Below are 21835 nucleotides of genomic sequence, written 5' to 3'. Positions count from 1 at the left end.
CACCCCTGAATTAATTAGTTTGACATTCCTGCTGTTAAGATATTTTAAATTAAAATCATTTACATTAGACAGGTCTTTTTTTCCTTTTTGTTCGCTTTCAGCCATTAACGTTAATATCTCAAAATGCGAAGAACATGAGGACATTCTGCCTTCAAGCTTTTCCGGTGTGTGTGTTTTACCCGGACGCTGGTTCAAAAGAAACATTTCTGCTGTGTGGCCGCAGGATGGTGACATTCTCCAACAACGTGGAACCAGCCAACGGGTTCCTGCTGAGGTATCTGCACCGCAAAGCTGCGGAGGCGTATCAGAACGAGGAGCAGGACTCCGCGCGCCACCAGGCTCTGCTGCGGGTTCTCGACTGGATCCCTCAGCTTTGGTACCATCTGCACACTTTCCTGGAGAAGCACAGCACCTCAGACTTCCTCATAGGTGAGATGGAGAGACTTGAGGTTTTTTTTCTCGGAGAGACGAGTGGTTTGATTCGACGCCGGATGATTGAACTGGCGTCTCCCCGCAGGTCCGTGTTTCTTCCTGTCGTGTCCGGTGTCGGTGGCAGAGTTCAGACAGTGGTTCATTGACCTGTGGAACCACTCTATCATACCGTACCTGCAGGAGGGAGCCAAAGACGGCATCAAGGTGGGGGCACTCACCGGTCTCATCTCTACAATTAGAGGAATAAAACTGCAAGTTTAGAATCATCAATTTGAATCATGCATCGTTTATGAAATAGTTTTTTCAGGCTACATTCAATAAACCCTTTAGTTAAAAATGGCATAACCTATAACTCATTTTAGATTAAAATGTTCTATTAACCAGAAAATTGAGCTCAATAAAGAAAGTCGAGTCAAATCAGCAAAGTCAAAATCAAACCTGCTAAAACGGATGTGACGCCTGCATGACAACAGTGAAATTTGAGTTATTACCGATGCAGTTGCACCTCCTCACAACCTCCCCCCCCCCCTCTCTCTTCCTCTCCACCCCTCTTAGGTGCATGGACCTAAAGCAGTGTGGGAGGATCCGGTGGAGTGGGTGAGAGGCACCCTCCCCTGGCCCAACGCACAGCAGGACCAGTCCAGGCTCTTCCACCTACCTCCCCCCAGCGTCGGCCCGCCCGGTGAGGAAAAGAAGCTGCCCAAAGACACTCCACCCCCCAGCACGTTGGAGTCAGACCCCCTGGTGAGTCAAGCTTTACGATCAATAGTAGCCGAAGCAAAAGCGGCGAGCGCAGTGACGTGTGTGCAGGTGTCATGGCTCCGTAAAGCATAGTCGGCTATATTTAGTGATATAGATATTGATTCTAGTGAGAGAGTTGTATCTTGATGGGTGGTGTTGTGAGCGGTGTTGACCCGTTAAAACCTGACGTTTTAGTCATTTCTCATGCAAACAATGAACATTACAGATAATCAAGTTTTGTTTTCTTTATCGTCAAATGTGAAGCGTTGATTTCATTGTTGGGGTTTCTCTCTGGTAAAAGCACCTTGAAACGACTGCGTTATATTTGGTGCTATGTAAATAAAGTTGAATTGAATTGAATAGAAAGCAAACACACTGATAAGGAACAATATATTCTATTTGATCCTCCATTTAGCAAAAATTACAGTCTGAAACTACAAACTAACACTTTGTCTTTAGATGCGAATCTGCTGCTGTGTGGATTTGTTATTTTGTGATGCTCTATAAACAAAATCAGTTTAAAATAGAATTAATGAGAGACTAACAGACTTTTTTTTTTGTCTTTCCATGCCTCGGTAGGCTTAACTGACATATTGACTTGATTATTACCACTTTTCTTCACATTACAGGACAATTATTTTACAAGACATAATGTATATCAGAGTTAATCTGAGGTTTAACTTCCTCTCTGCCCTCAGATGGCCATGCTGCTGAAACTTCAGGAGTCGGCCAACTACATCGAGTCTCCGGAGAGGGAAGGCAGTCTGGATCCCTCTCTGCAGGCCACGCTCTGAGCTTCCTGTCAACGCCGTGAAATAACCGGGGACTCGGACATGGCGGCTGACACCACGAGTCAATGATGAACCTTATTGTGTGCTCAGTGAGCAGTTTACAGAGCTAAAATGTAAAGGATCCACGGTGAGACAGTGATAATGGACAAAGGGTTTGCTCTGCCCTGCTGTCAGAACATTGGAAAGACTATTAAACTGCTTTCTAAGGAAGCTGTGATGATCAGGGAAAAGATATCGACTTGTCTTCTCCCTGCCCCTCACTCTGTCCCACATGGGTTGTTGTTGAATTTGCAATTGCATGGTGAAACCGGAATAGTATGATGCAAAATATTACCTGTAATCCTGTCAGTCCAAACCCGTTTGTTTGCTTTATTTCGTTTTGACTTCCACAATCTCCTCTACGGTTTTTTGGTGCTTACAGGTTTTGTTCGAAGGCACATTCACGTCAGAAGAAGTAAAACCCTCAGAAGTGACAAAACGTAGAACCATCGCTCGACGACAGCAAAAATGCACTTTATTTTCTACTTGTGATAATTGGATTTGAGGAGGCTGAGTCAGTGACTGTGTTTAAAGGAGGGTTTGGCCAAGAAATGCAGTTCCTCCTGCAGATGGCAGTGTCGATCGATTCCTGCCACTGAGCTCTCTGGTGCGCTTCCCGTCTCTATTAAAGGTGCTCATTGATATACAATACACACACACACACACACACACACACACACATAGGCGAAACTAAACCTTGAAAACGGCCTTGAATGTTTTATTTTCTCTTTCTTTTATCCATTTTGTCATTTACAATGGATCAAACGTCACAACTGTGAAGCTGTAAAGATGCATGGGTAAAACATGAAAAGAATAATCAGTTTTACGGTGAGACGATAAAGAAAATGAGCCACACAGCTCAACACAGAAGAAAAAAATAAAATAAAATAAAACAACTACCTGTTTATCCAGTGTGCTGAACAGGTGAACCAAATCCTTGAAATGCTTAACATTATATTCTGTTTTTAGATATCGGTTTTCAGACATGAACTTCTCTTGTAATAACTGAGTATACAGCTTTGGAAGTCTTGATTTTGTAGGATTTTATACTGAGTCATCTTTAACGTTCACCTGCGTACACCCAAACATGTCATCGAGTCTGAGAGCTCAACAGTAGTGAAGGGAAGTAAAGAAGAAAAGAAAATCCACATCAATCATTTTTCTTCATGCTTCATTGTCTCTCAGCTCAGTTTCTTCATCAGAGTGAAGCATCTTTAAAGTGGCTTTCTCTCCTGCCGTTGGTTTGCACATGAAACATGTTAGAAAGTAGTACGTTTGCTGTATTTATTGCTCACGCCCGGACTGTTACTGCGATGAAACAAGACAAAGTGTACCGGTGATGTTAAAGAGGAGACTGTAGGACAGACGCTCCTGAACCTCTCTGATTTGTGCCCGTCGAGCCCCGGAGTACCTCAGACTGCCGTATTCTGTCAGATGCTGCTCTACTTTCCAGTCGAGGCTTGGAAGTAGAGACGTGATGCCTAAAGTTTTATGTGCCTGAAACACAATTTGGCCTGAATCAATGCCGAGCTGCTTCGATCGACCACGCAGAGGCCTCCCTTTAGAGGAACCACCATTGACTTCCTCTCGCCCTCTCTGTCACTTTAATCCCGTCACCTTAACGCCCGCATGTGGGCGCGGAGTGGGTCATTGATCTGAAGTTTTTTGGCGGGTCGTCGTCCTCGTCGCGATCGGCTTTTGGCAAAAGACGATGTGTGTGATGGTTTACTGCAGTGAATGTGTATCATGACTGGACTGTGTTAAAGTGTGATTTGACATCATTGAGGAAACGGTGTAAGAAGAGAAATCAGTAGTGTTGCTGCATGTGCCCCCCCCTCCTAAAGTCTTCTTTCATTGGACCTACCACACTTTAACCTTATCATAGGAGGGACTCTTTCTTTCTTTCTTTCTTTTTTTTTTATTCTAACAAAAAGAACTGGATATCTTCCTCTTTTCACATAGTTTTTTTTTTTCTTATGCAAATATTTGTAAAGATTTCTTTCTCTTTTGTACATGACGTCACTATTGTAAACACTGTAAATAGTCACTGCATCTGCGACAACAATCACGAAAACTTTAAAAGAGATCTAAAGAGAAAGCTTTTGGCCCCGAGTGCGGACGAGGAGCGTCGTGCTCCGTGGGCTGGATGGAGGGTTGGAGAAATATCGGATGTATGGCATGTCTCTATAACCCATCAAACCCCATATGTCTAACATTGAGCAATGGACACAATAAAGTCATGCCATTCTTCACGTCACTGCGACTCTTGTGTGTTGTATCTTGTGAGCCACTAGAGGGCGGTAATGCTCCTGTATGTTTGTCAGATATTTATTGCGAACATGTTTTTTGTTTTCTTTTTTTCCTCATTCTTAATTGTTTCGTTTTATGATATCTGTGCTGGAACATGAGGGTGAAAGAGGATGCGACAGCAGGGAGTAGGCGGGTACAAACAGAATGGGTGGGCTTGATCATAACCCCCCCCCCCCCCCCCCCCCCCCCCCATCTCCCACTATATATATTCCCTAAGACCCTCCTGGGTGTCCATCCAGAGGATCCAGAGCTCATCCAGTCAGCGTGATGCCAAGTAAACCTGCACCCATCAAGAAGTCTCCAGCCAAGATGGCTGCGGAGAAAGCAAAGCCTGAACCTGCCCCTGCAGAGGCCCCACCTGCAGAGACCCCACCTGTAGAAGCTCCACCTGTAGAAGCCTCACCTGCTGAGGCCCCACCTGCAGACGCACCGCCTTCAGATGCACCGGCCGAAGCAGCTCCTGCAGCCGCTCCTGCAGAGGACGCAGCCCCGGCTCCAGAGGACGCACCTCCAGGTACCTGGAATAAAACTCTTAACAATGTTTCACTACTCATGACAAATACAACTGGCTTGTATTAAACTCGTGCAACTAAAAATACTCACAAAAATGTTGTAAAATGTACTTAATTTCAAGAACCTTAATTTAATTAAATGCGATTTTAGTTTTTGGTGCGTTTATGATGGATTCTCTGGCCAAAAATGCTCATAATACTCAAATGCAGTTACTTTAAATATAATAAAGCAATAATAATTATCAGTAAATCAGAACGCTGAAAACTTTTATTTATCTTTTTATCTTTCTGCTATTAATGCTGTTAATCACTTTGTGATCTTTCCCTGTGAAAGGTACCATATAAATGCATTTTACTGACTTAAATATTTGCTTTTTTTCTGTGAGGCTCATTGTAGTGCACAGTAAAGCACAGTCTTGGATGATATAGAGAATATGCATTCTTGTTTCTGGAAATGAATACACTACCCTGAATTTTTACAATGCAAATACTACATACATCTCAGACAATCAACTATCTACTGCTATGTTATGCTATGCCATAAATCTAATTGCATGATCCTAACAGTTGATACACTTGCTGCAAAAATCACATTGTTCTTAATGAACACATTTTGTGCTGCTAAACCAATTACCTAACAAATGGAATGTATAAATGTATACTTCACCACCAAGGTTGGTAAAGGCAGAGGAAAATCACTTTAATTCAATTTAATTTAATTTAATTTAATTTAATTATATTGGCTTCATTTTAACTCTTCGCCCCTGTTTCACCTCCTTTGGTGGTTAAAGTGCACCAGTGGAGGAATGGCTTATTCTCCAGCCTGCTAACCTTGACATGTAACTTCAAACTTCAGCTGATGCCACTGTGACAGAGGAAGGAGCGGCTTCAACGACTCCCTCAGAGGGTACACACACACCCTGGGAAGGCCACACACAAGCTGTAACGCAAGACGTGTGTTTGTTTGTGTGTGTGTGTGTTGTATCCCACGTTTATTTTCTCCTGACCCTGACCTGTGTTTTCCTTGAATTTCCATCATCGAGTGTCAAGTGTTCATCAGTTACCTGTTTAACCCGTGAGGTTTCCTTTTGTGGACATGGAGTTGGTGTTGCGTTGAGTGCAAATGTGTCTAAAACTGAGTTCAGGAGTCGGTTCGTGGCTCGTGAATCAATGTGCTGTTGTCACTGTGAGAACCTGAACGTTCATCTGGACCGCTCCGTCCTGCTGCTTTGCTTCAGTGATGAAATAAGCTAGAAAAAGACCGTTTGCCTGCATGAACAGAGTCTGGTTGTACGCTGCTAACTGGTTTTCTTAATGGCACTTAAACGCTAGCTGCCGCCGATGCCCCTGCTGCTGAAGACGATGCTGCTGCTGCTCCTGCAGACGCTCCAGCAGACGGTAAAAAGAAAACACAATACAGGCGACGACACGATGACTCGACGACAACCGTACCCATTTAATATACTGTCAGTTAACTACTACCTGTCATGCTTTCACTCCAGCTTTTAAGGACTCTTTATAAAACTTTTTACCTTTTCACTTTTCAAAATCTGGATATTTCTCAGGCTGATTTCTGCTTGTGTTGAACGGCATTAACTTCCTGCTTATTTAATGCTAGCTGCTCCTGCTGAAGCTGCTGTAGTGGAGGAACCACCGAAGGCCCCAACGCCGCCTCCTCCTGCAGGTAATGTTGCCTCTGGTGCTGGAGAGGCACCGACGTGCGTGAGCGATGAAGAGTTTTACCATCCATCCATCCATCCATCCATCCATCCATCCATCTTGGACATCAAAGAGCTTGTAGTTTATTCTTGCTTGTATATTACATAAATCTGCTCCTAATTGTGTTGTTATGTTTCATTGACCTTTATGAAAACCATTTAGTCATTGATGTTTCTGCAGTGTAGTTTTCGCCTCTCTATCTATTCTCCAGCTTTGGTTAATTTGCATTGCTCGACTCTGTTCCAGTCCCCACCAGTGCTCCTCTGGAGGTCTCTGTGGAGGATGTGAATGACAACAGTCTCACCATCAAGTGGAAGACACCAGAGACCGTTGGAGACTCCGGCTTGGACGGATACACTGTTGAGTACTGCAAGGATGGAAGTACGTCTGTGTGTGTGTGCATGTGTGTGTGTGTGTGTGGGAGGCAGCACCTGTTCCCCGGAGTGTCAGAGGGCGGCAGACTCGCGGCCGGGTGCAGGCCGTATACGGCCGGCATCAGTTCACCATCTGTCACCGTATCCCCTGACACCACTTTTAGAAGCGTTCATTTGCTCGGATGACAGCGTGTCTCCTGGGTTTTCAACATGGGAGCCAAGTCTGCTCCTTATGGACAGGTTGTTTGTAAACTTGTGTCGACAGGCGATAAACTACTCAAATTGACCAATTAAGGTGCTCGTTACCCGACGAAAAGGTGCCGGTCACCTCGAGTAGTGGCATTATTTTCAATGTCACCCGAGGCCCTTTCAATAAAGTTAAGGTTGTTGTCGTTGTTGTTGTTTTCTCCACAGCGTCAGACTGGGTTACAGCTAACGAGGAGCTGACTCTGGCTAACCGGTTCTGCGTGAAGAACCTGACAGCCGGCGACCTGCTGCGTGTGCGTGTGGTGGGCGTGAACCCTGGCGGCCGCAGCGAACCCGGGGTCCTCGCTGAGCCGGTGCCCATCCGGGAGGTCGGGGGTGAGCGGTGTCCGATTTTGATCCAGTGAGGGGTCTGATTAGGAAACTTTTGGTCCATCCCTGAAAATATTAAATTCTCTCTTCCTTTCTAATCCTGCAAGACAACAAACATCTACAGTCAAAAAAAAAAAAAAAGAAGACAGCTCTTTATCCGAACAACAGTAGTAGCTTCGTATTCATGATATAGGTACTCGTGTTGCAGCCCGGGAGGCAGTGGCGGCGTTAACAGCTTGGGCCTCAGATGGGCCGCACAGATGCACGGACATAAATCCCACGGCTGCTGACAAGTGCTTTCATTAGCTGTATATCATGCTTTCACTCGCATGTACACACATCTTAAACCAAGGCCGTTGGATTAACATCACGAAAAGGGAAGGTGAACTTTGTCTTTTTCTTTGATCAAATTGATCAACGAAGACTCAGATCATCTATGTTTCAATACAGACAAACGTTTTTAAGTTCTGACAGCAGTTATTTAAAAAAACTGCAAATACTTTTCACAATTGGCGATATGAATCCGAATATTTAATAAAAATCCGTGTTATATGTGGGGTAGTATTAACAGTGAGCACCCCAAATGTAATGACACAAAACCACAGTGGCTGAATGAGGAGAAAGCTCTTTGCTGTTTCGATGTTGTTGATCATATGTAGAAACAGGAGAAACTTCCAGCGCCACGTCTCTCTTTAAGGTGATTTAATGGCAGCTTCAGTCAAGCAAAGGAAAACATTTGGCTCCCGAGCCTCTTGGCAGTCCCGTTATTTATTGACATTAACCCTGTCACTGCCGCCTCACTGTCACATTATTTACGGCCCGGCCTCTCGAGCTCTCCTGCTGTCTGATGCAGGTACATCTTGAGAAAACCTAAATATAGGGTTCGTCCTTGTGAAGGCCCCCTGACTGACCCCCCCCGTTGGATTTACTTCAAATTGTGCGTAAATTTAGTTACTATACCCGACAACATCAGGGTGCACAATTTACAGCTTGGGTCATCTTAAGTTTCAGTGACGCAGATATTTTAAAAGGTATGGTAATATACTGGTGCTGCTTTGCTGCAAGTGTCTTTGGAAATTGGTTGATTTCTTGGCTTTTTCACTTTCATTGCAGTTACATTTTAACCAGACTGCTGGGAAAAAAAAGTGTTATATCAGCAATCATTTGGTAATTTTCCAATTAGTATGCTGCTGATGTGTCATAGTTTATTTTGTTTTTTTTACTTATATGAAGGTACATGACCCCCTGTTATCTGTTCTAACTTCCAAGCTAATTCTGCAAATAAACCACTCAATATGTTCACCAGTTTTTCATTAGTTTTGCCAGTTAGTTTACTTATTTAATGAGTGATTTTCCCGGACGGAGTCACATTGACGTCAAAAGGAGCTGACCTGTTGCAGTTATCCACACATTCTGTTTAAATGTCTTTCGTGGTTGAGGTTCAAACCTGCGTGAACAAACGGGAAACGTCAGACAGTCGGAGCTGCTGGTCAAGTGAGGAGAGCGAAACGCGAGACTAATTGGTCGAATTCTGTGCGGCTTGTTGGGGTGAATTCAGCTGTGTGTCAGCGACCGGGCCGCCCAGACACGACAGCTTCTGATGAAGACGTGCTGTCCTCCATATGCTGAAAGACCCCCCCCCCCCCCCCCCCCCACACACACACACACACACACACACACACACACACACACACACACACACACACACACACACACACACACACACACATATACACAAAGACACTTTATCCAGAGACAAAGGCAGATTATGGGTCGTTTGCAGGGGGGACTTGCTGGCTGCTGGATGCTGTCATGCCGGCAGCACTTTCGGGGCATTGCTGGGAAGTGTGCTGATTAGCGGGGATTAACGTTTGAGCCAAATCTGGAGGCAGACCTCAACGTCCTGGGTGAACGACGGTTCCATGATTCCGCGGCACAGCCTGTGCAGCAATGATATGGGGACAGATGTAAGCAGAGGGACAGGATGTGACACCAGGTCAGATTTAGAGCAGCAGAAGGTGAGGCGTGACAGAAGACGGACAGGAAGGGTGACGGGACGTGAGGTAAGGGGACATTTTGAGTGGATAAGGAGAAACGAGATGCAGGAGGGCTGGACAAGGTGACGGAGGGCAGCAGCTTGGTGGTTTTATGTGTCCTCTAAGCCAAGACAGCTTTTCAGACATTTGCTGCTTATGCAGAAACATGTGAGGGATGCTGTTCGTGTTACTTAGCGCCCAGCCTCAATGATATCATCCAGCATCCGATGGCTGGGTAAACTCATGACCACTATGCAATTTCACCCATGTGGGTTTTATTCGCGCCGAGAAGCTGACCGGCAGTTTTTGCAGCAAACTCTTGAATTGCCTTCGGGACTTTTTCTCATTTGCCCAAAAAGTGACGACATCTCTGTGCAGTTTCTCTGTGCATGACAAGAAGGGACACGTGTCAGAGTATTTTCAAAACTTTCTTGTCAACACAGATATTTTAGGACCTGTTGGACACTGGATCTTCTTATTTTCAGTCTGTCAGTCCAGAAACTGCTATTTTCCTCAGAGGCCAGGCATTTTTATTGACCCAAAGCGTAATGTCACACTGCGTCTCACTTCGACTGGCATCATATTCTATCATTTTATCTCACAATTGACGTGATGGCGTAATCTATTTTTGATATTTGGTATTTCTAAGATGAATATGTTTATAATTTGGGACCACATTCAAGAAGACATTTGCTGTTTCTGCGTTAGACTTTAAAACCATAACTATAATTGATTAGGAAATAAAACTAGATTAAGAGAGCTTGTGCAGTTGGACCTCGTGAATTAACTCCTGGCTTATTTTTAGCCACTTCAGTCATGTTTTCTTGTCAGCTTTCACATGCAGTCAGTGACTGGTCTATTTAGGTCTTGTTGAAATATGTTTTAAAAATGTGTGACCCCCCCCCCCTTTGAAAACTCTGCTGTCCGTCACATTGACCACTATTAGTCTGGAGGATCTATTAAGTTAGGATCTAATCTGATGATGGGAATCTGATGGCGAATACGTTTGACTTGATGTTCCAGATCGTCCCAAAATCCGCATGCCCCGCGCTCTCAGATCCCGCCACGTCAAGCAGTGCGGAGAGCAGATCAACCTGGTCATCCCGTTTCTTGTAAGCTGGCCGACCACGCACTCTTCCATCCAGGTCGAACGCCGGGTCAAACTGCTGTACTAACATTTCTCCGTGTTGTGGTTTTCCATCCCCTCAGGGGAAGCCCAAACCGGTCGTGTCCTGGCTGAAGGACGGTCAGCCTTTGGATACGAAGAGGGTGAACATCAGGAACAGCGACAAGGACAGCATCATATTCATCCGCAGTGCTCAGAGGGAGGACTCCGGGGTTTATGAGATTGCCGTTAAAGTGGACAGCTTTGAGGACAAAGCTACAATCACCCTCCAGATTGTTGGTGAGTCTCACAGGTTCACACATGCGACATGTGTAAATGTTATCTTAGACCTCACTTATGAATTTGCTCAGCTGCTTGCGCGGCCGACTCGTTGACTTCTCAGTCTTGCGACTCGCTCCGGCAACAATTTTTAGCATTGGCCCGACATAAACGACACCTCTTGCAATGATGCCCTTTGACCCCGAGCTGCCGTCAGCTGCCGCTGATAAATGCGTGACGGGATGTTGGAGGCATTACAGTGGAGACTTGCTTCACTCTTGATCTCGGGAACAGACACCTTCCGTGTTATGATTGCGATTTTAAATCTTTTATGTAACACGTGTGTCTCCTCAGAGCTGCCCGGACCCCCGACCAGTATGAAGCTGGTCGACTCCTGGGGATTCAACGCCGCCATGGAGTGGACTCCTCCCAAAGATAATGGCAACTCAGACATCACAGGATACACCGTGCAGAAGGCCGACAGGAAGACCGGGGTACCGCGGATCGTCGTATCAACATGCAGCATGGCGTTGAAACCGGTTTTGCAAAGCGGCTTTTGTGGCACTTCAAGCTAGAACAATAACCAGAAACATCGCTGTCGAGACTAGAAATAGTCGCCGAAAGAAACAACATCGTGAAACATAATGTGGTTTATTTTGTAAAGTCACCTCAGTTCTATTTCATTTACAGTGGCAGACAAGAAAATCCAGATTTCTGTTTGAAACCATACCTTTTTATTAGACATTCTTGATTTTACTTCAGACAAGCTCCTCCACCATGAGATTAAATTTGGTTAAAATACATAAAGCAACATAGAAAACATTGTAAAGAATCCTTTCCGTGATCATTTGTTCATCAGAGGTTAATAACATCTACAGACATTTTCCTCAGAGTGGAATAACAGAAACAAAATTATATATATTATATAAAAACTGAAAATAAGTTGATTATTTCATGCACGAAATCAATAATTTCAACTGCATGCTTTCACCCGAAGTAAAATCTCCTCGTTATGATATTCATACTTAAAGCAGGCCATCAAGGTATGCAAGACCTGCAAACCACACACACATGTCCACTTAATGACATTAAATCATCTTATATGCATGCTTTTGGAATCTGGAAAGTAACTGTAGCTTTGAGGAATACTTAATTAAACCTATTTAAACTAAAACACCAAAAAGACCACCGTGGTTAGAACCATGAACACCCAGCCGCTTGCTTTCTTGCTCTTGTTGCCACGAGTGAAGCAGTTTGTCTCGTCTCGCCCTGCAGGAGTGGTTCACAGTGTTGGAGCATTACCACAGATTAACTGCCACCATCTCAGACCTCATCATGGGCAACTCGTATTCCTTCAGGGTGTTCGCCGAGAACCAGGTGGGCATGGGCGAGAAGAGCGCCGTGACCAAGGGAGTGGCCACCGTCCAGAAAACGGGTGACTCCTCTTTCTGTTTATAATTTTTTATAGGGTGGACGTGTTTACAAGAAGAAGCCCTTTGAGCCGCAGTAACTGAGGCCTCAGAGGCCGGGATAACGACCTTGGCGTTGCTTTAGACATAGCTGTGGGGAGCTCAGTTGGACGGCGTTCAGCTATTACTGAAATAAAACTTTATTGGACCGAGGGGAGATTAGAACAGCTGGCAGGGCAGAGTTGCCGTGTCTTTTTATTTGTACCTGTGAGATCTGCAATGAAGGAAATGTCACTGCGACGCGGCAGACGTGGCTTCAAGCCAATATTTTCATTTTTGTAGCTTCAGCAGTCACGTTCACCCTTTCACACACACAGACGTGTACACAGTTCAGACAGACGGGGAATCGAACCGCTGATATTGGGAGTTGGCGACGTCCACCAACAGTATCACAATATGGCATAACCTTTAACATATTACTCTGTTGCGTGACATTTTTGACATGACTTGGTATCAAGTTATACAACTAAATTCTACTATTTTTAATTCTTCACTGCTGAAATGTCAGTATCATTTATAACGCTGCATATTATAGCCGAAGAAATGTTTAACATTACAGTGTGATAATGCTCCATCATGTAATGAGATGGTATTTGATGTCCACCCTTTCTGGTCTGTCTCGTTATGAGTAATAAAACAAAATATCCTCACGGTATTTTTACAACACTGTCAGTCAGAGTGACAGACAAGAACAAAGTGAAGTGCAACATGTGAGCAGTGGCACTCAGTGACTTTTAAAGTGGCAACGCAAAAATGACAAATTGTTTTTTATTTTTATTTTAAATGTTTAAAATCGAGAGCTCGCCATTTTGGGAGGCAGATTACAGTGTCTACCAGAAGAGCATTGTACTGATCATTTGCACAATATCAGGAAAACGTGACCATGTTGAGAGCACTGCGATAAATATCAGTAGATTATGTGGTTTGGCATCTGCTCTTCATAATAACAGCGCTCTTTCTCGTGCCCTCAGCTTGTGAACCTGCACTTCACACTATAGCGGTGTTTCAGGCGTGAAGCCGTTTGTTGACATTGTTTTAATTCGTTTGCACAATTTTTCACACAATTCTTGTGCGTGAATCACACACATCTTTTTTGGCAGGTATGTTCAGCGTACGTGAGATTAGTTTGTTTTTTTGGGGGGACAAATGAATAAAACAACTGACATATATACTCACAGAGATTTACATAACATTAATATTATGTTCACATCAAAACTTAAGAAACATACAACCAACAACCTACAATAATAAACATGTGCAAATGCACATGGAAGCATTGTAACATTCTTCCAAATTACAAATTATGTCATTTTGAATTTGCATAAATACTACATGGAAACATCTATGATCACAATTCCGGCTTTTGCAATCCGTATATTGTTTACGTTCATGAGAACGATGCCTTTCGAGATATTGTGCAGTTCTAATAATCATCCAAACATTTTGTGACATTACAAATAAATGAAACAGAGGCGTCATATGTACAAGAATATTTGATCAACTCCAAGACAAGTGACTGACCAAATACCCAAATCTATATAGACATTCTCAATTACTGAGCTTTTATAAATCCATAATATACTCCATTTTAAACTATTACCATAGAGGACTTAAATGATAAAGCAGTGGCATACGTCCATACTGTATGTACATATATGGCTGGTATTCTAGTTATCATTCAACTGCAGTCTTATGGAGTCCCATGCAGACGTCCCACATCGTTCTAAACCTGCCCTTTATTTGTTTTCAGGTATCCACTACAAGCCTCCAGAGTACCCAGAGCACGACTTCAGTGAGGCTCCCAAGTTCACCACGCCTCTTAGCGACCGTGCTGCCACGGTCGGATACACCACCAAGCTGCTGTGTTCTGTCCGCGGATCTCCCAAGGTTAGGCAGACACTCTTACTGTGTAAATATCAGTATAGTTTGCATGAAGCTCCATAGAGCCGCAAATAGTTTCCTGCATATCATCCTCACACGACTGGTCACCTTGAGGTTTGGGGTAATTTGATGACTGGAGTTTTGTGTGTTCAGATATTTTACTAGATCAAACGGAACCAATGCTTTCAGAAGTAGACCAAACAGTATTTGTTAGGTTTACATTTAATTGCCTGTAATTCTTATTTACTGTTAAGCCACCTTTTATTGAATCATTTCATCTATCAGTTATGGTTTCCATATTTAAAATGGATGAGTTTAATTTCTCTCGACACTTGCATGCTTGTGCTTTGCATGTCAGTATGTATCTGTTTTCATTCATATATAAGTATATATGTCTCTATGTTGTTGGTTGGTTGGTTGGTTGGTTGGTTGCTCACTTTGTTGGTTGGTCAATTGGGCCATTTGTTAAGTAGTTGCTGGGTTTCTTGGTTGCTTGGTAGGAATTTACAGTATAGACACATTATTAGCTCATTAAAATGTCACATTGGATGTCAAAAGGTCACTTACAGCCATACATTTAAAAAAAACCTCATTATCACACAGGTTATTGTTCATTCAGATTGAAGTCTGCAGACTATGTGTGACAAGAAGATGATGTACTTTTCTCCTGGCAGACATGAATGGAAAGCAGACTTCTTGCCTGCCTGAACCGGTTTGATTCAAACATTCAAAGCCTTGTTTCTGTACACACAGACGGATGCTTTATTTCACTGGTTTGAAAGTGTTCCACTCCAAACATGCAGCCTCAATAAATGATTTGAGTGTGCGGTGGCGTACTGCGTCAAATGAGGTATTAATATCACAACTAAAAGGATCCACTGTGGAACTGGAGCAGGGCTTGCACTGGTATGTCTGTGTGAAGTTTCAGCATGTCTCACACTGCTCTTGTTGGCCGCTGCTCCGGTTAAACTTATCTCTACAGTTGTCTCACCGACGCAGACAGATTAGGTGGCAGGCCAGGGTGGAAATGCGGTTGATTATTCGTCCTGGCCGTCCTTGGCTCCTCCACTGAGGACAGCAGTGGTGTGATGATCTGCGCATGCCAGGGTCGATGTGACAAATCAAAGCGAATTCGTGCAGCGTGCCCGACTGTCTTAAGGTTTGCTGCAGGAGAGGCGATTGACGTTTCAGGTGTTTCAAAAAAACAAATGGGAATGTACAGAAACCACGCTTACTATCCACAAACTCATTATTGCCATATGGAGAAGAGTCTCTCCTGAATGCTCGTCGCGGCAGCTGATCCACCGAGCATGCAATACGCCTTTCATACAGGACATACTCTGAATGTGTGCTTAACACATGTTTGGCATCACGCATGTGAAATTGCTGCCTCAGATGAATCCCTCAGTCACCAATAATAGTTCATATAGCTTCTCATGCGAGACTATAAACCATGCAAATGCGTATAATTACACTAATTTTAAATGTATCCTCCCAGCTCGTGTGTGTCATTCTCTCTTTGTGTGTGTGTGTGTGTTTTTTTTTCATCTTCATGTCTTTATGTAACCACTCCTAATTAAATCATGTCGTACTTAGCAGAGTGGAAGTATCATATATCATGTGCTTATTAAGCCTCTTTCTCTTCTCTGGTATGGAGTCCAGAGAGTGTGGAGAGCTGTTGAGGTGGTCCGGCTGGATGGCATGTTTGGTAGTGTGATAAGCTCGCCACCGATATGGAGCTGTCACAGAGAGAATAGAGACAACAGCGCAGCGGGACCCCAGAGAGGAATGATAAGCAGCGAAGACAAAGAGGAGACAATGATAACTAGTGTCACCCGTTGGCCTGTTGTGGATGAGTGGACAGGTTTGCTCTCTCACTGAAGGTCCTATTTTTGCCACCCAGTCAGACTGCAGTCCTGGCAGCAGCGCGAATGAATGTTTGGATGCAGCGGACAAATACAAACAAAAGACTGGGCAAAAAGTCAAAACTCAGGAGAAGGTTTTTATGGTTTATTATACAGACGGTTGAAATAAATCTGGCATAAAGGATTGTCCACCACAAAGCATGATTTTTAATGTATAATTATAATAGAATTGACTCTTGACTAAAGTGAAACTTTAATTGCAATCTGGATTGTTGAGTATTGTTATTATTGTTAACGAGTATTGAGAAAACAATACATTTTGCTATAAATACAGACAGTTTTGTTAGAGTTTAGTCATTTTTTTCTGGATTTGTGTCTCTTGTCCTGTTGTCACCAGGTATGAAAGGGATAGAACTGTCAATTGTATTTTGATCTGATAACTTGTGTGAATGTTTCATGTAAATGTTTCTCTCCGACCGCCTCCACCAGAGTGCTTCTCCATTTCTGTATGTAACAATAACAATAACAACAACAATGTGCACACTGTGAAACTTGTGTGTTACAAATACAAGTAACTAAACAGGTTACTGTTTACGTATGTACTCATTTTAGTAACTCATAATGGAAGTGAAGAAGTAACTAGTACTTATAATCAATTATGCGTTTTCAATGATCTTGATGTTCCTGTACATTCTCACTCTCTTTTCTAAAGAATATACATATAACTATTTTATAGAAAAAGAACTAAACTATTAACGATTGGCTTTGTGGAAACATGAGGGATGTATTTTAGTTTGGAACACAGACGGGAGACGAAAAAGAAGGACGATACTTTCAACATTAAGAAGAAAGGATCAATTCTAATGTCTCCTCTCTTCCTCTCAGCCGAAGATCGAGTGGCTGAAGAACCAGATGATCATCGGTGATGACCCCAAGTTTCGCCAGATCTCCAATCAGGGCATTTGCTCCCTGGAGATCCGAAAGCCGTGCAGCTTCGACGGTGGCGTGTACACCTGCAGAGCCAAGAACGAGCAGGGCGAGGCCATAGTCTCCTGCAAGCTGGAGGTCAAACGTACGTATCGACCAACTGCCAGAGAAGTTTAGATATGTGCTTTGGGTTTTTTTTTAAAGTATAAATATATTTGTTTTTCCCAACAGAGGTCATTCATCCGGACTCTGAAAAGGGGAAATAAACCTCCAGAGGTGAGTAACTGCACAACCAATGAATAAACAAAATGATTCCTCTCCGGAATCAGTTCTCGTCTCCCGCTTCCGTAAAGTTGTTATAAAACACCGGCCGGTAAGGTGAAGATGGTTTGTAAATCCTTGTGAGCACAACCTCCCACCTCGACTTTCGCTGCCCCCGCCGTGTGAGTCTTTATGGTTTTCCAGACTAGCTTAGCAGCTAGTAAAAGAACAGCCATACAAATATCTCTCTCACTCCAGAGGAGCAGTTTCTTCTAAACCCTGCAGCCCTCTGATGTTCTCACACGTTTTCTCATGTATATAGAGAGACAAAAAAAAAGTTTAACATTTCTCCTCTTTAGGCTGGTTTGCTTTCTGTTCACACTGATCTTTTTTTGTCAGGATGAAAATTTGTATGTCACATCACGTCTTTTAAATGACATTTAATACCACTTTTTTTTTTTTTTATCCTAAACCACGTTGTGTCAAGGGATAATGGTCCACATGGGAAGATCGTACTTAAAATTTTACTCAAAAGTTGGAAAATAGACAAGACGATAGAGCTGCCTGGAGTCACAGTAGCACACTATACTGATAATGATCCGTTCTTATTCAAAATACAACTGTTGTTGGTGACTTCCTCTTTTTTGGACATTCATTTTAAACGACACGTGGGAAGTTTCATGATGATATTGTGGCAGATAAAGTTCTGCTAATTAAGTCTGTGTGAGAGCGATAATAAAGCAGAACACATCTCCTTCACCCTGTTGTGTTTTTGTGTTTGTCAAAGCATATTTTACTCCCAAAGTCCATCAAAGAGGCAGCTGGTTGATACTTTTATCCAGGAAATAGGTAAAAAAAAAATCAAAAATACTTCTGAATCCAATTTGATCATGTAAAAAGTCTGCGAATTCGTATCATGAGTTTTTTTCTTGTATATAACTTTTTATATTTTACAACATAAGGACTCAGGCTCTGTTTATGCATTTCAAGTGCATTTTAAGGGTCTGTTTAAACGACAAAATTCAAATCAAACATTATTGATATGGCACTTTTCCTACAATGTTTGTTGCACAAAGTAGGAGATGGACAATAATAAGAAAGTTTGCCCCCAGAGTGTCATGACTTCCAGTCTGTATTTTCCTGGGACTTGATAGTTTTATAGCTGAGAGTCACCATAATTTCAATCCAACGTGGTCGTCTGTCCACATGAATGTCGCCACTGTTAATATTTTTACACTATTGTTCTCTGCGCGCATGTGTGTGTGTGGTTTCATTGCAAAAACAGACGACAGCACCCACGAGTTGCTCAATATAAAAACGACATTGTTTTTTAGTGTTTCTGCCATTTTCAAAATGTTGCCGTTTCAATGCAAAACTTTTCTGAAATGGAGGGAAAAAAACGACGCGTTCTGACTTGAAATGCTCAGGAAGGCATTCAGGAAGTGGTATCAGGTGCAAAAAAAACAAAAACAAAACCCTGTACACAGATAAACTGCTATTTTGTAGCTGTATAATGTGAAACACTGAGTTTGAGACAACAGATTTCATTAATTATCATTGACATGCAGTTGGTTTTATATGGTGTTTTTTATCCTCCTAATAGGAAGCCAGTAAAATAGTGACAAAAACATATTTAGAGAGCGAGAGGTCAAAGGTCAAAAGTGACTTTATTGATACCTGTAGGTAAAGAGAGCAGCTCTTTGAATGTAAACATGTCTAATTGTGTCACTTATTTCATAATAATCATATTATGTAGTATGTTACCCTTTTTCTGCGATTTGTCCAGGTCAACTATTGTTGTTTTGCTCCAGTTGTTTAGTCTCATCACATCACGTCCATCAGTCTTCCAGCTTAAAACGTTCTTCCATAATAATTTGAGATCCACATTTTACTCATGTTTGATTCACCTTATCAAGTGTAAAAGTTACTACCAATCTACCCACAGTGCCTGGTTTCCCCTCTGCTCCTCTGGAAGATGTTTCGGGACGTGGTAATGTGGCAAAGATTAATGTCACGCCAGACGAAATTCCAAATCTGATGCTTTTCTTATTTCTATCTGTAACTCTCAGTATTCGCCCACCACATTTAGGTTTGAGTGTTCTGAAAGTGGCGTGAGTGGGTGATAAACTCCACAGAGATGGGGACAAAGAGAAAAAGAGGGACGTTTGTGTGTGTGAAGCGCTGGACACTTCAAGGTTGTGAAAGAATTTGAGAGTGAAGGATAATGGTTTAATCTTACAGCAGAGGGCATACCACCGGCTCTTTTTACAGCGCGGTGAAACACGACCACCTTTCTACTCCGCCTGTACATTCAGAACATGTGAGCACGGAGCCAATTACATCAAATACCTATTAGATGACAGATTTTCTCCTCCTTTCTGATATCAGCTGTCAGCCTGATTTTATATTAATGCAGGGAAAGTGCTAAAAACTTAAAAACAGAACCCAAATAATTAGAAAAAAGCATAAACAGAAAACGTCTGTGGATCCAAAATAGGATAAAATATGAGCTAATAATGTGCATTTGGGCAACAAAACATCAATTTTCTAATTAGACATATTTCTGTTTTTACATTTGATATTTGTTTTAAGTAAGTAAGTAAAGTTATCAAGCACTTTTCACAGATAAGAATTGCAAAGTGCTCTATACAAAAGGGAGCACTAAAACAACATAGTAATACAAAAAAAATTACTAAAATACATGACAAAAGTGGAACAGTGTACAATATTTATTCAGTTTTCAAAGAGATGGTGCAAACAAAACCGTTTTAAAGCAGAAGTATCATGTGTTGTCTTGATTTTTCAAGAAATGTAAATAAACATAAAAAGAGGAAGCTATGAAACAATAACAGGCCCAACAAAAGGTTAAGCAAACATAATGCAGAAAATAACAAACTATGATTGTAGTAGATATAGTTCCTCCGTGCATTTGTTGGTGTGAGTTTATACATCTCCAGTTGTGTTAGATTTCAATGTGACACATGTTGGCCGTAAGAAAAGTACTCATGATGAAGTCTAACTTTGAACACTTAATTATGAAGAAATGCTGTCCGCTTGTATTATTTCACCGCCTGATCTCAGTTCCCTGTCTTAAGATGTTTCCACATGACAAAGTGAAGTGGATGGGTTCGGGCCCTGCAGACTGCGGAGTGACCTTCAGCGCGGTCACGGTGTTCACACTCTGTAAAATGGGCCCACATGCCTCCCCGACCGCCCCGGCGATCTTATCTTGACGCATCCTCGCTGCGTTCGCATGTGCATTCACATCAGAAGCTACAGCTGTCCCCCTGTGGTCAGATTACTCAAGGAGTGATTTCATGACGCGATCGTGCTTGTGAGCCATCACAGAGCGCCAGGATGCAATCCCGTAAGGTGCAGCCATACATGGGAGGGCCCAGTGGGGAGGTGGGTGGGTGTTGTTGAGAGGGATTATGCCGGCAGCGTCTTTGGGTGGGAGGCAGGGGTGATGAGCTCCACAGCTTCTAAAAATGTCTCCAGATGATCTGACACACTGCCAAACTCTTCACATTACCATGAGTCGACAGGCCCGGAGAAGTGCTGCGAGAAGGAGGCGGAATGGGCTCAGAGGGCAGAAACTGAGCCAGATAATCCTGGATGGAATACACGCCCAGGAGCTGCCTCATTATTCTCCTTCAGTGTCTGTTCAATCTTAAATTCCCTGTGCTGTTGCATTGTGGGTTGCATTTTCCTTCACGTCTGCAAAGTCACATTTGTGTTAAACTGTCTCCTCTCGTGGAAACTCAACTCTGCGTGCCGCTCAAATATAATAATAATCCCGTCTAACATACTGTGTTTGTTTCTTATTCCACCCAGAGTGTTCGAGCAGCGGAGAAAACAAACTGGTTGTGCAGCTCAATGTACACATTGAAGAAAGAGAGAACATCTTCGGATCCATTTCCACCCGCACATCCCGACTCTCCGGCTCCCTCCGAGACACAGCGAGGAGACGCGCCGCCCTCAGCTTGATAAATGTTGTTTATTTAAAACAGTGACATGTATGTACGACTGTATTTATCACGTTTTGTCTGCCTGTCACCTCTTTGTTGCGAAACAGTATGTTCCGCAATACAACAGTGAATCTTCGGACTTGCAATACCAATGACTGTATGGATGTTCAATAAAAATATTTTTATTATACATCACGTGGATTCATATAGATTGACTCGTGTTTACGATAGACTGTGATCACATACACCAGTTACATCATACGGTCTGGGGTCCATTTGTGGCCCTTTAGCCCTGTTTGAGGGGCCGTTAGAGTGTCACTGCGAATTCCTAACTCCGAATAAAAAATACTTTAGCTATTGGCTTCATTACATTTAAAATGGTCAAATTTCTCACATTATTGACCATAATTACATTATTGCTTGTGTCAAGTAATTCTTACCCCACAAAATTGATGTTTCACACTGGAAATAAGATGGTTAATGAAAGAATATAGTTTTTAATTTTCTCATGTGCTGAACTTAATTTTTATGACTTCCAGACAAAGACTGG

At 42.7% G+C, this 21835-nt stretch overlaps 2 protein-coding genes across 5 annotated transcripts in view; both read left to right on the top strand.

The window, feature by feature from the left end:
- The window catches only part of nav1a (neuron navigator 1a), a gene marked incomplete at its 5' end in the record, with an annotated part of 77273 nt that extends 73013 nt beyond the window's left edge, over window positions 1-4260 (top strand). For all 3 annotated transcript variants that reach the window (XM_080496784.1, XM_080496783.1, XM_080496785.1), the window contains 4 exons: window positions 224-429; window positions 518-636; window positions 988-1176; window positions 1872-4260. In XM_080496784.1, the coding sequence (XP_080352910.1) occupies window positions 224-429; window positions 518-636; window positions 988-1176; window positions 1872-1967 (610 nt within the window). In that variant the 3' untranslated portion in view covers window positions 1968-4260. The remainder of the gene's footprint in view (window positions 1-223; window positions 430-517; window positions 637-987; window positions 1177-1871) is intronic.
- A 297-nt stretch (window positions 4261-4557) lies between these two features.
- On the top strand, window positions 4558-21475 carry mybpha (myosin binding protein Ha). 2 transcript variants are annotated; one of them, XM_080496662.1, is made up of 13 exons: window positions 4558-4827; window positions 6158-6223; window positions 6444-6509; window positions 6791-6925; window positions 7333-7500; window positions 10554-10642; window positions 10740-10935; window positions 11269-11408; window positions 12190-12349; window positions 14134-14270; window positions 17015-17201; window positions 17288-17332; window positions 21152-21475. In XM_080496662.1, the coding sequence occupies exons 1-12, from the start codon at window positions 4581-4583 to the stop codon at window positions 17320-17322; spliced, it is 1626 nt and encodes a 541-aa protein (XP_080352788.1). In that variant the 5' UTR covers window positions 4558-4580; the 3' UTR covers window positions 17323-17332; window positions 21152-21475. The 2 variants fall into 2 exon arrangements, with proteins under 2 accessions (XP_080352788.1, XP_080352789.1); XM_080496663.1 differs by lacking the exons at window positions 6158-6223; window positions 6444-6509.
- Window positions 21476-21835: the final 360 nt, after the last annotated feature.

This window comes from Blennius ocellaris (assembly GCF_963422515.1).
Source record: "Blennius ocellaris genome assembly, chromosome: 5".
Classification (NCBI taxonomy): Eukaryota; Metazoa; Chordata; class Actinopteri; order Blenniiformes; family Blenniidae; genus Blennius; species Blennius ocellaris.
This window is presented reverse-complemented; position numbering and strand designations above follow the sequence as displayed.